Genomic DNA, 13729 nt, shown 5'->3' on the forward strand with positions numbered 1-13729 from the left:
TCTGCTATTTGCTGCCACTTAATTATGCTTCTTATATACTTACACGGTAAACATATTATATATTTATTCATATATGCATGTATAAGCGAATTGCCATTTATCGAATCTCTTGCCGAGTCCTTTCCTTACGTTAATATCGTATGTCCTACGAGTGTGTGGAAACTTTAATCTTAGCTCCAAGATCATGGAGTGCTCAATGGAGAGTGGGTGTGTTTACGTAAAAGCAGGTGCTGAGTTTCTTTCTTGCCCTGGCAGGTGCTGATACAAACGACGTTTAGCCGACGTTGACAAAGCCTTGCAAGCGCCGGATCTCTCACTATTTATCTGGTAAGTAACACTAAATGAACGCGGTTATGTTTCGTACATATGCAACTATGAGTCTGCCACATTTCCACCAAAATTTCCCACTCCGATTACTTGCGTTTTGGCCACACGTTCCTGTGTCTCCACCGAATCCATCCAACGGCTATGAACTCCTACGACCCTAAGATCCTACGATGCCAAGAGAATAAGATCCACAGATCCTGAGATCCTACGATTCAAAGATTCCATGTCGCTTGGATCCTAGGCTCCTAAGATCCCAAGATCCTAATTTCCTACGATCCTGAGATCCCCACATCCTAAGACCTTAAGATCCAGCGATCCTGTATCCTTCGATCCTGCCATCCTTTGATCCTGAGGGCCCTGGACTCGCAGCTAGCAGATGGACAGTTGCCTTCCTCGTTCGTACTCTCATTCATTTCAAAAACTTATCACATAAATTTTAATATATTTTTTGTTTGGGCGGAATTCTTAGCGTGTGTTGTGTGTCGCGAAAGCAGAGAAGGACATGTGTATGAGTGGATCTAGTTCTGCTGCGAAAGGCCAAAATAGACGGATTACTGGCTATAACTGAGGTCACCCATCCGTGCAAACGACAGTGATAACAAAGGCGAAATCGTGGCTGGCTGGGCTGTGCTGATTGACCGAAAAAAGGGGGAAAAATAACATGAGCCTGCGATGGGTGAGTATGTTCTCTGTTTTTCTTTTTTTTTTTGATTTTTTTTCTACTGCTGGCATCAGCGGTTTGCCAATTTGCGTGCGATGCGCCTTCAACTATGCTACAGTTTCGTCCTGCTCTCTCGTCCTGGCTCCTTTTAGTTATCCTTGATGGCGTGATGTGTGAGAGTGTGAGTGAGTTTTGCTGCTTCTGCTGTTTGCTATTCGTAGTTCTATTCAAAAACGCTTACTTGGCTACTGCACATTTATGTTTCTGTTTTTGGGGTTTTTCGCTGCTGCGTTCGCTTTTACTTCCACTTTTCTCGGGTTTGTTTGCAATCATAATAATAATAATAATATTAATTTTCTGTTATAACGCTAGCTCGCTGATTGGATGATGCGCCAGGGCCCAGGGCTATCGCCATCGGTTGCCCCAGCTGCTGGAGGAGCTGTGGGTTCGCTTAGAAGACCAGCATCTGATCGGCACTGCCCTCCGCGCTGTCCTCGTCATCGGCGCCCTCGTCCTCGTCGTCGGATGTGAGCGATGCGGCGTTATTAACCACGGACTCTGTTTGGATTGAACATGAAATTAGAATGTGTGCTCGGATTTATGTGGCCACTTTCCCCCGATTCCGCCATTTCCCCGCCACTAATCTAACCCATCGCCATCGCCATTGCCATGCATGTCTAATGGCGGTGAGCCGCAGAGCGTCCTTCTTCGTTATTTTTGTGCAGGAAGAACGGAAACCCCTTTGCAGCCATTTCATGTGTTATGCATGGCGTATGTGCGATATTAATAGGAAAACTCAATTACCGATCCCCTGGCAAATGTCCGCGCTGTTGGTCAGCACAACTTGTCCGTGTGCTCCTGACAACTTTAACAACCTTAAGTGCTCGGTTAAATCAGCTCGGCCGGAAAACCGGAATACCGGTTATACAGGCAGTATAGGCCAAGTAAACGGGACGGCAGAGATAAGCAGATTACGTATACGCACCGGAGTGCGAGGTGTTCTCGATGCCGTTAGGCGGCAACGCATAACTCAGCACTGGGCCATAAAAGCTGGCTTAAAGGCTGATATTTCAATCCGGTTGGATGGGCCAGGACTCAGGTGGGCTAACCGTGGGTGGGCCCGACACAGTTCGATTGCCACGAAAATCGGTTAAGGAAGCAAGAGTATCCAGCTGGACTATTTCATCCAAGGGGATTCCGCATTAATTGGCAGCGGCTACCAATTGCAGTGAATGCAAAACCACTGAGCATTTATTCCGCATAATCGGTGGTCTTAGTGCTCTGCATTAGGGTGTATCGGTTTGAAAGTAATATTTAAATATATGAATGTGGTTCTTTTGATTAAATTTGATGTTTTCTTTTATTTTGGACCTCAACTTTAAGCCTTCTGCTTTAAATAGCCTTTTGTTGTGAGTCTTTTGCTAAATGGTTTGGTCGGATTGCTAGAGAACTGTGTGTGAACTGTGTTTCTCTCCAGAAACATCAGTTGTGTGCAAACAGAGGTCCAAGTGCGGCAACTGACCAGCTTAACCCATTTCCACTGTTTCTCCCCCGCTGATTATGGCCTTTTGAAAGTTTGCGGGCCCTTTGTTATGACCCCCGCCAAATGGTTGGGTTAAGTGTTTGCATCCTGCTCCCGTATCCTGCCCCTCATCGCAAGCGAATCCGAAATCCCATCTCGCCAGGTACTCACCGCAATTGGGTTTGCCGCGTGTGCGTGTGTTGGCGAACTCCACTCCGTGCTTGTCCACGCACCAGCAAACTCCCACGGAATTGTGGCACTGGGTGGGCTTGTAGAATCCCTGGATGTCGCAGTCCGGTGCGTAGGCTCCTAATTAGTTAACAAACGCCGGAGAGAAAGAGAAAAGCGCAACGTTTTAGTGGGGCAACTTGATGGGGCACAAATGGGTGGGTTAGTTTTTAGATTTGGTGAGAAGCGGCACAAGCAAGTTGTTGCTGGATCTATTTTGTTTCGGGTTTCGGGTTTTTTGGGGTTTCGGGTCGTGTGGCGGGCGAACAAAGTAAGAAATTATATAGTTGGTATATATATATAGTACTGTATAGAGGGGGTCTTCCAAAAAGGCAAACACAGAAAGCATTGGACAGTGGCGGTTTCTACAGCGGGGAGCAAGAAAAGGGGGTTCAGAGGTTACGGAAAAGTTCTGTGTGGCTGTTAAAAGTGTTAAATTTGCTGGCTTAAAAGTTGAAGATATAGAAAAAACGGGGTAGCGAGCACAAAACGAAAGTTGGCAACGAAAGCGGCGCGAAAAAAAAAGGTTACTTCTGTTAACTGCTGTGTGTCAGTGTGTGTGTGTGTGTTAGGGTGTTTGTTCACAAAAGTGTATAAGTGTAAGTGTGTCAGGGTTTCTATTTAGCTGTCAGGCGCTTAATTATAGTTTGAAAAAGGTTTCCAACGCGTGTAAAATAGGAGCAAAGAGTGTCAGACAAACAAACACTAAGCGGGCAACAAAGCGCCGTCCGAAAGAGATGGCAGATAGCACGACAGAAAGAGACGGAAACAGAGGCAGCGATAGAGATGGCAATAGAGGCGGCTGAGTGAAAGTGAAAGTAACGAAAACCCAATGAAACCAAATTACTCTTCGCGCGATTACTATCGCTTTACGTTTGGTTTCTCGTTTTCGGTCTTTGGGTTTCTTTCAATTTGATTTCAATGTAATTTTTTTTTCTTTTTTTGTTTGTTTACTATAGGTTGATGTTTGTTCGGGGGTAGAGGGGATATACATAAATAAGGCCCAGGACCCCAGCACAACTCATACGAATATAGAGAGAACATAGAAGTATTAGTGTTATGTAGCCAGAGAAATGTCCACCTGTACCTATCTCACCTGCAAAGTCGCCGGCGATTCTCCGGCGCACAGCGGCACATGGGCGATCCGTCTTCTCGAAGCACCGGCACCATTCCCGTGTGTTGATCGAGCTATCCGTGTCCAAGTCGCAGGTGTCGATGAACGGCTTGATGCAGCGCTCGTTCTGGTCGTGCTCCAGGTCGTACATCTCCTGCAGCGACAGCTGTCCGTCGTTGTTCAAATCCAGGTGGCCGAACATCCACTTGGCCTCCGTCTTGCAGGCGGGCGGGAAGTGGGCCTTCGACTTTTGGCTGTGCTGGCGCCGCTTCTTGCTGTCCGCCATGATCACCGAGAACCAGTCCAGCAGCCGGTTGCCAATCGCCGTCAGTTGCTGCGGCTTGCACTCCGCCGATTTCGAGGGATAGGCTGTGGCAACAAAAGGATGCATCCATGTATCATGAATATTATAAATGTATTTATGAAATTAGAGTTAGCTATTCACTTCAGACCCGCTCAAGTCTGCCAACTTGGAATAGCTTAAATATTTGATAATACCACAAATCAAAGCCAAACTGCAAGTGCCAGCCAAAATGTGCTCTACATAGATACACTCTGTGTTAATTGGCAATGTCTCACCATTCAAGTTGCTGTTCTTATTGAACTTCTGCTGCTGCTTCTCGACCACCTCGTTGTAGTTGCGCATCTTGTGCTTGTCCTCCTGGTACTTGGAGTCCTGCCAATTGCCAAATAATTCGATATGTGAGCTGATGCCACTGGATATTCCGGCTAACCCACTCACCTTCTTGTAGGCCGTGTACTTGAGGTACTTGTAGTGCTTGTTGTCATATTTGATCTCCTCGGGCGTGAAAGTGTACTGGGCATTGATGTGGTTGTTGTGCCGGTTATTGTCCTCTTTGTCCTGCAATACCAATACCAAAATGAAGCTATGTTGCATGTCTATAGTATGTGTATGTTTGCCATTAACTTACATTCATGATCGTGTTGAAGTCGTTGTTGTTGCCGCCCATTATGTTGCCGCTGTTCATCATGATGTTGTTGTTGTTGCTGTCCTTGTAGGCCTGCTGCTGCTGCTGTTGTTGCTGCTGCTGCTGCTGGTCCAGGCTGATCTTCTTGTTGTACTTGTTGTTGTAGCCCGAGATGCGCTGCAGCCGCTTTCCGTCGACAATCTCTGCGAAAAGCGTGGGCAAAATGGCGGTCAGAAAATCGCTGGAGCAGACCAACTTTTTGCAGCACCAAACAAGGCATATTTTTGCTTTATTTTCCGGCCAACACAAAATTGAAAATTAACGTGGCTGGTTGACTGACTGAGTGGTTTTTCGGGCCCCCTTTTGTGCAATGGGCGGTGGAACAATGGCGTCGGCTACTTGTTAGCCGGCCTATTAAATATTTAACAAGTGATGTGCCGGGGCGGAAATATATTTAAAGCCAAAAGCCATTGTTTGGTAATTGGAATTTTTAATTGCCAAGAGTATGAGCAGGAGGAGGAGGAGGAGGAAGGAATGCTAAATCCCCTCGAACAAATCGCGTTTAGCCGCTGGCTCAGTTTTTGCAGCATACTTTCATGGGCAAACAACTGGCGGCGAGTAAGACTGTCACAAAATATGCATGCAATTTATTTTGTAGTCACGGGTGGTGGGAGGTCCTTCGTTTTTCGTCGTCCTGCGACTCTGGCCGACTGCCAGGCTGGAGCTCATTATGCGGAGCATTTGATTCTGCTCCCAGGAAGGCCGTACTATTTGTCTTAGTCCGTTTGTTATGGCCGTGGAATGGAGGATATGGGATAGACTCACCCTTGCAGGGACAGAATCCTTTGCAGGCGATCCGTATGGACGTCGAATGTATGCAATTGTGATAATCCAATCTGCATAGTGATGAGTAGGTCCTGTTGTCGGCTCCGCACAGGAACGTCGGCTTGGCCACAGGACACGGCTTGCAGTTGCTACAAGGAAGAATGAGGGAAAAAAATCAGACGAAACAGGAGCGCAGTTAGAATGCCGTCTGAAATCAGAAAAGTAAAACTCAAGGGGCGCAACGACAACAAATAGATGACATGCAAAATTAATTTTTATGCAAATGAAGTCTGTGTTCTTCCCCTCTTTCTACATTTTTTTTATATTTTTTTTTTTGTTGTAGTGCCTTTGTCCACACATCCCTCCGCAAACTCCGGCGGACAACTTGTTGGTCAGGTGAGCGGAGGAAGGAGGAGCTTGCTTATACATTTATTTAAATATTTATTTAAAATGCGCTGCACGCACGCCCAGGCAAACAGTCGAGCCATGAGATTGGCCAGAGGATTGGGGCAAGGACGAAAGGCGCAGGACGAAAGTTTATTTAATAATTTGAGCAAATATTTAAACTGCCAGCGAACTCAAACGAAAAGGACTTGGGCAAGGCATATAATTTAGCGTTTCGTATATATGACTCCATTTCAGCAATGAATGTGTACGTGACCCATTAGAAGGGGGATATTATCATTATCCCTGTGATTCGTGAAATTCATACCCTTTTAATTGACATGACCCTTAATCTGGTGTCAATCAATCATCTCTTAAACTCTAAAGAACAGCTCAACCCTTCCTTCAATTTAGCGATTCTTTCTTTTTCCACTTAATAAATAAAACCAACAAAACGATTACTCCAATTAATGGTTGCTACTGTCAGAAGCCATCCATTCAATAAAAAAGGCTTCCGCGTGAATTTTTTATCCTTTTCGATGTCACTTTAATTGGCCTGCCACGGGTTCGCTGCCACTCTCTTTCCCTATATCATAATTTTATTCATATATATATATATATATTCATATATATTGGTATATATATGTATTCTCCCTTGTTTGGGCTCTGTTGTTTGAACTTTTTTGTTTGGCTTCAAATAAAATTTGCACATTTATTTTTGGTTGTACAACGCCGACTGCAGATGAATGGAAAGCAATTTGCCTAATTGCCCCAATTTGGCATTCTTAATTAGTGGATTTCGTCGGGTTTTCAGTTTTATAATTTAAGGAAATATTAATTGAAAATTGGCCAATTATTCGGGTCAAGCTCGGCTTTGCAACACTTTTGGCTCGACACTTTTCCTTTGAGCCTGCCACTTGTGTGCATTTGCTAAATAAATTTCATCAAGACTTGACTAAAAAATTGTTTAGTAGAAAAATAATTTAGAATTCAATAAAATATAAGCATATAAAGCTTCACATGCATCTGCATATGTGCCTCTTAAGTTGGCCAATTCCATTGCAGAGCCAATGTAAACGAACCAATGGCCAAAACCAAAGTAAATATATTCTCGGATATGCATATCCTTTACTTCCCGTTGTGTGTGCAAGTAAGTGTGTGTTTGTGTGTGTGTTTTCACTGCTTTTAATTAAAAATTCTCTCGCATGTTCTCTTGCACGCTTCCGGTTCGCTTTTGTTTGCCCTTCTTCGCCGGATTGTTTATACAAATTTAATGAAAATTCTTAGGACCAACAGTAAATAGTGAGCCGAATAAATTTGATAATGCGATCCTTGGCCAATGACAACGCCAACGTCGTTGTCCCGATGACGATGACTATGCCGATGGCGATGGCATCTTGCCCAGCATCTGCGGTTGCTTTGACCAAATTGCCCATCAAATGCCGCCTCCGTGTCTCTGTGAAAAATGTGTAAATTTTTACTCAAATATTTGCTTTCAATTTTGCAACCGAATTTTCGGCGTCCTGTTGGTCTTCCTTTGAGCGGTTGCTCCACCTGCTAAAATGGCTGGAGCCGACAGCTTCATGAGCACAGACCACAAAACAGCTCAGTGGTTTCGAATAACTGACAGGAACAGGCCATCACATCCGCACCCATACACACCCCCACACTAACACACACATAGCTGAGTTGTGGCAGCTTCAGGTGCGATCTGAACCATGGTATGTGCCCCATCCGAGCGGAATCTTTGAATCCTTTTGTAGGGAGTTTCATACAGAAGGCAGCTAAAGCCAATTAAGCATCGTCGTATTTTTAAAGATAGTACATTAAAAATATATTATGATTATGGATTAGTACTTTATCTTTAGTAGTTCTAACTCATCTCCTAACTAAGGAAAAAAAACCAAGGGAGTGTAAATACTTCAGATAATATTCTTCAACGAGTCATTACAATACATAACTATTTTTATAAATAGTAATAGTAATAGTAATATATTTCAAGGCAGATGCCCCCTTTATTCTCACATTTTAGCCACTGTGCGATGGCATATTGTTGCAACAAACAATGAGCGTCTCACACATGAGTTATGGCCCGAACTCGGTCTCCATCTCCAGCCAGCTGGGTGGGTGGGTTTTTCGGGGGACATTGGGTATTGTGGAGGTTGCCTCGCATTTTGGTCTATTAGAAGTGCCCCCCCTATGACGATGACGACCCTTTTACTGGGGCAGGTCTTTTGTTTGAGTTGCGCCTGAATGGGAAAGACGAGAACTGGAACAGCTCCTGCTGCCACGATGAGTGGCAAGTGCTCTGGCTGTGGCTATATGGGTATATGGCTATGGCTCAAACTATTGATTTTGCCAACGGCTTCGTGACACATTCATATTTCATGCCATTGACATAGATACACATGTGGGTATGCAAAGCGTCGAATATACATATACATATTCGTGAAAGCAAATTTGAAAAGGAAAATTCGTAAACATAAAAGTAGAGGGAAAATATGTCAAAAGCCATTGTTAATGTCATCGCTGGGAGCTGGGGTGCCAAATGGAGAATGTGGTCGGGCGCGTGATTTGCCTATAGATTGATTTTTACACTCAAACACCCACCACTCGCAGTTGTTTGCCAAGTGGATTTTAATTCAATTACAGGCGCCTGGGGAAACACACAAAAAACCAGCATGAAAGCATGAAATCCAACGCCTTACTAGTACAATTTTTTCGAAATTTTCCCGATAATTCAGTTTTCATTTCAGATGTCAAAGGTTCCAAATGAAAACTTTGCGTCATTCCAATATATACATACATTTTCTGAAAATGTCGGGCATAAAATTGAACTTTTTGCAAACAAAAACACAACCGATAAACTGGACGAACATAAACAAGAAGCGAAAACATTTTTATAACACTCGGATGAAGGATGCATTTCAAAGGATTTCGATGTGGCCCAAAAGTCCAAGAAGTTGGCTAGTGGTTGCACTTTTGGGGTAAACAAAATTGGAGGAACTTTGCAGTTTTAAATGGTACTCACAAAAAAACATTTTCATTATAGCCTTAAAACGTACACATTTACTAATTTAATAGGAAGAAGATAATTACAAAATGAAATATCATTAAATGCGTAAAAAAAAGGTAATTTAGTTTTTTTTATTAAAACATTTATACGTATTTATTTTTTCACCTGAAGTTCATGGAAATATTAGCAATAAAAGCCTTGCAAATGTGCGAGAAATATTATGAAATATTACCCAATATTTTTCAAAAGGAAATCGACTGTTTGTTGCCAACAACTTCCGCTCACAACCCTTTTCCCGTGAAAACCCAGGCCAATCAAGCCTTGACACCGACTCGACTTTGACTTCATTTTCCGGACTCTGCCGCTGGCACACCTGATCCAGCTCCGGCTTCTGCTCCCACTCCGTCGCCCAAGGCACTGCCCCTTTTGGGGCCCATTCTTGGAGGCACTGCTCGCGTGCCAGTCCACAATTTGGGTTAGGGTCAAAGCGATAACACGGAACAAGTCAAGGGATCCGACGACGGCACGCGTCAAAGGGTAAAGGCCGTAAAGCTGTCGTTGCGGCCCATTGAACCATTCAGCCAGAAGTGTGCCACCAGCTACATCCAAACATCCAAACAACCAAACAGCCAAACACCAAAAAAGCCAACGACGATAACAACGCAAAAACAGGCCAAAGGCTGCGTGCTAAAAATTGTAGCACTGTGAATTTATTGCGGAATTTTTATACACGATAAAACAATTTGTTATTAGCATGGCGACCGTGGAAATCAGGCGGATTTCGGAGCACGGGTGGCCCGGATGCCAAAGGTGACCCTCTGCCCCGCGTCGCCATCACATCAACCCTTTTTGTGGACGCGAATTTGCCTAATGAAATGTAAAATCCCACTCAAAGGCAGGCACAAAAAGATCGACACAAAAGTTAAACACTCGAATGTGCAGAGCGAGAAATAAATTGTTTGGAACATATCTTAAATGTTAAGTCATGAACTGAGATAGGGAAATGAACTGGGGTCACAATAAACAGTATTATATTATATTTCCAAGTGTACTCACTCCAATTCCTCGTCGTCGTCCTGCTGAATAACGGAAGGTCCTGCAGCAGGCTGGGATTGCTGCTGCTGCTTATCGCCAGCGGCGATACTGTTCTCGTAGAAGACATCATCCTCCTTGGACTCGTCGTCGTCGCCCAGACTCAGGCTCTTATCTTCGTCGTCGGTCTCCTCATTTCCCTGGACACTGGCCTGGACATTGTTGGTGCCTGTGGGACTGGAGTTGCTGCTGCCGCCATCGCTGCTGTTATCCTCGTCGTCATTGTTGATGTCCTCCGCGTCCTGGCTGTCCTGGTTGTCCTGCTGGTTGACACGCCGCTTGGCCTCCTCCTCCAAATACTTGGCCTTGGTGATTATCTCATCACTGGAATGTGTAATGGTTTAAGTTTAGATGGCCTTCGGCTCGGAACGCGCAATTTAATTGGCTCATCGGGACGAAAAATGAAAGCGACCCCATCTCACTTACCGATTCTTGTGGAGCTCCTTCTTCGACACGCAAACGGCACTGAACTCGTCCTCCAGCAGGCAGATTTCACGCTTCTTGCAGTTCAGCGGTCGGCAAAGGTCACCTGCAGGCGTGCGAACATAATTTATTAATAGGTCATACCATATTGTGCATATACACGTATGTATATATAGTTCTCATGTGACAACTTAATTGACCGAAGCCAGGGGCCAAATGGTGCGCAAATCCTTTGCTTGGCTTGGCTTGGCTTTGCTTTGCTCTACTCACTCGAGGGATCGTGTATCCAGCGCTTGTGCTCGCCCAGATTCTTGTTGCTCTGCGTGTTTTTGTTTATCTGGAAGAGCGAGAGAGAGGAAAGAAGGAACAATAAATTGTATGCGAAACATTTGCTAGTTTAATTTTGTTATTTAAATGCATAAAAAATGCAAAGCGCACACAAGCCAAACGGAACTGAACTGAACTGACGTCTGTCAAAATGCACACATGCACACAAACGCAAACCATTCAGACTCACTGAGCCATCCACACACTCACTCGCACACACACACACACACACAGCAAGCACACGGGGCGTATGCGTAATGGCAGTTCAAATGGACTTTTAGGACACAATGCTATTGCTTACAGCACTGCAGGGGGAAAGTTGCAAAGCAAACAGTATCGAGTCATAGGAGAAAAATAGTTACGTGATGGGAGGGTTTCACATGTGTGTGTGCCTTTCTAATGATGATCAATAGTTCATCTGTTATGACAACAAATGGAGCCGACTGGCATGGGATTCACAGATTAAAGCATGCAAAAAATTCAAATCCATCTCGAATAAAACATAAATTGCGTTGTATAATACGAAGAGGCCTCTCTGCCTGCCATAGAAATTCATGTCCAAATGAACATATGCAAATCGGATTGCAAGCTAAAAAAAATGGCATATTCTTGACTTGCTTAGTTATGCGACACTTTGCAGATTTATTTTAATTTAATTCAATTCAGCACGCAGCTTAAGCAGTGTGTGTGTGCACGTGTGGGTGTATGTCAAAGCACACACACCATTACACTGGACCTTGTGAGGCGAACCGAAATGTTATTAAGTGCAATGGTGCGTATGCATAATATTTAACTTGTCTATAAAATTTATATTCCACTAACAGCAGCTGCGACAAGAACAACAACAGCGGCTACAGCTGCAAAATAGGCAGTGAAAAATGGCAAAAATAAGTGGAAAAAAACACAACGCGCACTTGACAGTTTAGCCCTGGCGTTTGCCACTGGCCGTTTTATTTGGGCTTCACTGTAGCGGCGGAAACTGCAATCGCCGCTGTCAGTTGGCTTAATGAAAGCGACAGGAGCGGCAGAAACTGAACTGAAACAGCTGAAAGCTTCCAACATGTCCGGCTGGCACACACATTCTGCCCAGATGCACCCAAACACACACAAATACACACACACTAGCCACCGATTCGAGCGCGAAATCGCTCAAGTGCGAAGTGGCAATTGCGGGACACACATCTACTGCCAACAAAACGCCCAGCTCCGCCCTCCAAAGACCACGCCCCAAACTCCGCCCAGCCAGCCCAGCGCCCTTCGCCCAACTGTAATGCAATAAACTCGTCCAGGACGTGGACGCAGGCAATTTGCATGCGTTAAAACGCAATTTGTGCGCGTTTCCTGGCCGCGGCCGCAACGTTACTCTGCCCCGGTTACACCAACCTGCCTCATCACCCATTCCATTCTGCTGGCCGAGATGCCTCTTCCCAGCCACTCTGGTCCACAGCCCTTGCCCACACGTCCTCCGGCACGTTCCGCTGGGTCTCTTCAACGCAACGGGATCTCCTGCAGCTTTAATACGCCCGCCCTTGATTGCACGGCCTAAATGCACTGAGAAAAATCAGGTAAATGCTGCCGCAAGAACTAAGCAGTGTTTAATCAAATTCAATAGTACCTGTATTGGTTGCCTTTAACTTTATTTGCATTTGATTGTGAGAAGGAAAGCTTCCGTGTACTAATTCATATTTACTTAAGTAACTATCTACGATTTTTCTGTCTGTATGGACATGTGGATCTGCGGCTGGTTCCGCTGATTGGCCTGGCCGGCAATCTGTGCGGCCAGCTTCTGTGTCGCTCTGTTTGTTGGCTTTAATTGCGCTGTGTTTGCTGCGGTGGTGCTGGTGGTTCTGGTGGTGCTAGTGGTGCTGTAGGAGCTGGTGGTGCTGAAATCGGTGGTTTCGTATGCCGGGTGGTGCCGCTATCCCCTCTCGTTGACCATGCGATTGACCTTATTGTGGCTTTTCTACGGGGTCGCGTGATAAACTTGCACACACAGCTGCGTTGTGCAAAAGGCAGCACGGTGACAGGAGCCACCAGCATGGCATTTTAAAAATGCCCCACTGAACTGGGTCAAAGCACCAGCTGCAAGTGAAACATAATGCAACACAGCCAGCCGGGCGGATAAGTCAAGCACCAGCCACAGATGCACCACCCACGGGGCAAGCAACCAGCACCACCCACAAAGTTTGCCAGCCGTTTAACCTCTTTGCCAGATTTCTGGCTGTTTAAGTGGCTGAGCTTATTAAAGCCCATTTAATTGGTGGTGCTCTCCAGCGGCGCCTTCCAGCGAAAACTTGACCCTAATTTGGGTGGCAGTTCCCCCGGAGAAATGGGAGAACTAGGACTTGAGTGGGAGTCCTGCGAGTGGAGCACTCCCTTTTTGCACTGAGGGAAACATTTTGCGCGGCTTGCTGGGAGAAAGATAAAGGCGGCATTGTTACTGACGCCATTTTTGTGTTGTTGCCACCACTGCAGCCAGCTGCATTGTTCCGACCAGCTGCCACGCCCCTTTAGACCCTGGTGGTCGCCCCCCTTTTCGCCGCATTGTGGCAATCTGTCAAGCTTTAAATTGAATTTACGACTTTGTTTTCGTTGCGGGCTTATTTCATCTTCTTTTGTTTTCTTGTAGCCGCTGCCTCTGCAATTTCTAGCGATTTCTTTATTGTTTTTTTCTCCTATTTTTTATTATTTGCTAAGGGAAGAATAACAAACATTTTAGTGGTTGCTTGGGCTTGCTGCTTTTCCAGCTGCGCGGGATTTCGGTTGCATTATGTAAATGTAATTTTTAAGTTGGGTGTGCCCCCGAAATCGATATCCTTTCCACCGTACGTATGTATGTACATCTCCGTTTGACGGCTTAAGCCCGGACCCAAATCCTTTG

At 45.2% G+C, this 13729-nt stretch overlaps 1 protein-coding gene across 2 annotated transcripts in view; it reads right to left on the reverse strand.

The window, feature by feature from the left end:
• Positions 1-1039: 1039 nt before the first annotated feature.
• Positions 1040-13729, reverse strand: part of LOC117145908 (proteoglycan Cow) — a 40537-nt gene continuing 27847 nt past the window's right edge. The window contains exons 2-11 of one of the 2 annotated variants that reach the window (XM_033311763.1): positions 10792-10858; positions 10525-10627; positions 10063-10422; positions 5607-5755; positions 4785-4984; positions 4595-4714; positions 4432-4528; positions 3835-4221; positions 2682-2819; positions 1040-1546 (exon numbers count right to left, since the gene is read on the reverse strand). In XM_033311763.1, coding sequence (XP_033167654.1) covers positions 1440-1546; positions 2682-2819; positions 3835-4221; positions 4432-4528; positions 4595-4714; positions 4785-4984; positions 5607-5755; positions 10063-10422; positions 10525-10627; positions 10792-10858 — 1728 coding nt within the window. In that variant the 3' untranslated portion in view covers positions 1040-1439. Of the gene's footprint in view, positions 1547-2681; positions 2820-3825; positions 4222-4431; positions 4529-4594; positions 4715-4784; positions 4985-5606; positions 5756-10062; positions 10423-10524; positions 10628-10791; positions 10859-13729 lie in introns of both variants that reach the window. The other variant, XM_033311762.1, reaches the window with a different exon arrangement.

This window comes from Drosophila mauritiana, chromosome 3R, assembly GCF_004382145.1.
Source record: "Drosophila mauritiana strain mau12 chromosome 3R, ASM438214v1, whole genome shotgun sequence".
NCBI classification, from domain to species: domain Eukaryota; kingdom Metazoa; phylum Arthropoda; class Insecta; order Diptera; family Drosophilidae; genus Drosophila; species Drosophila mauritiana.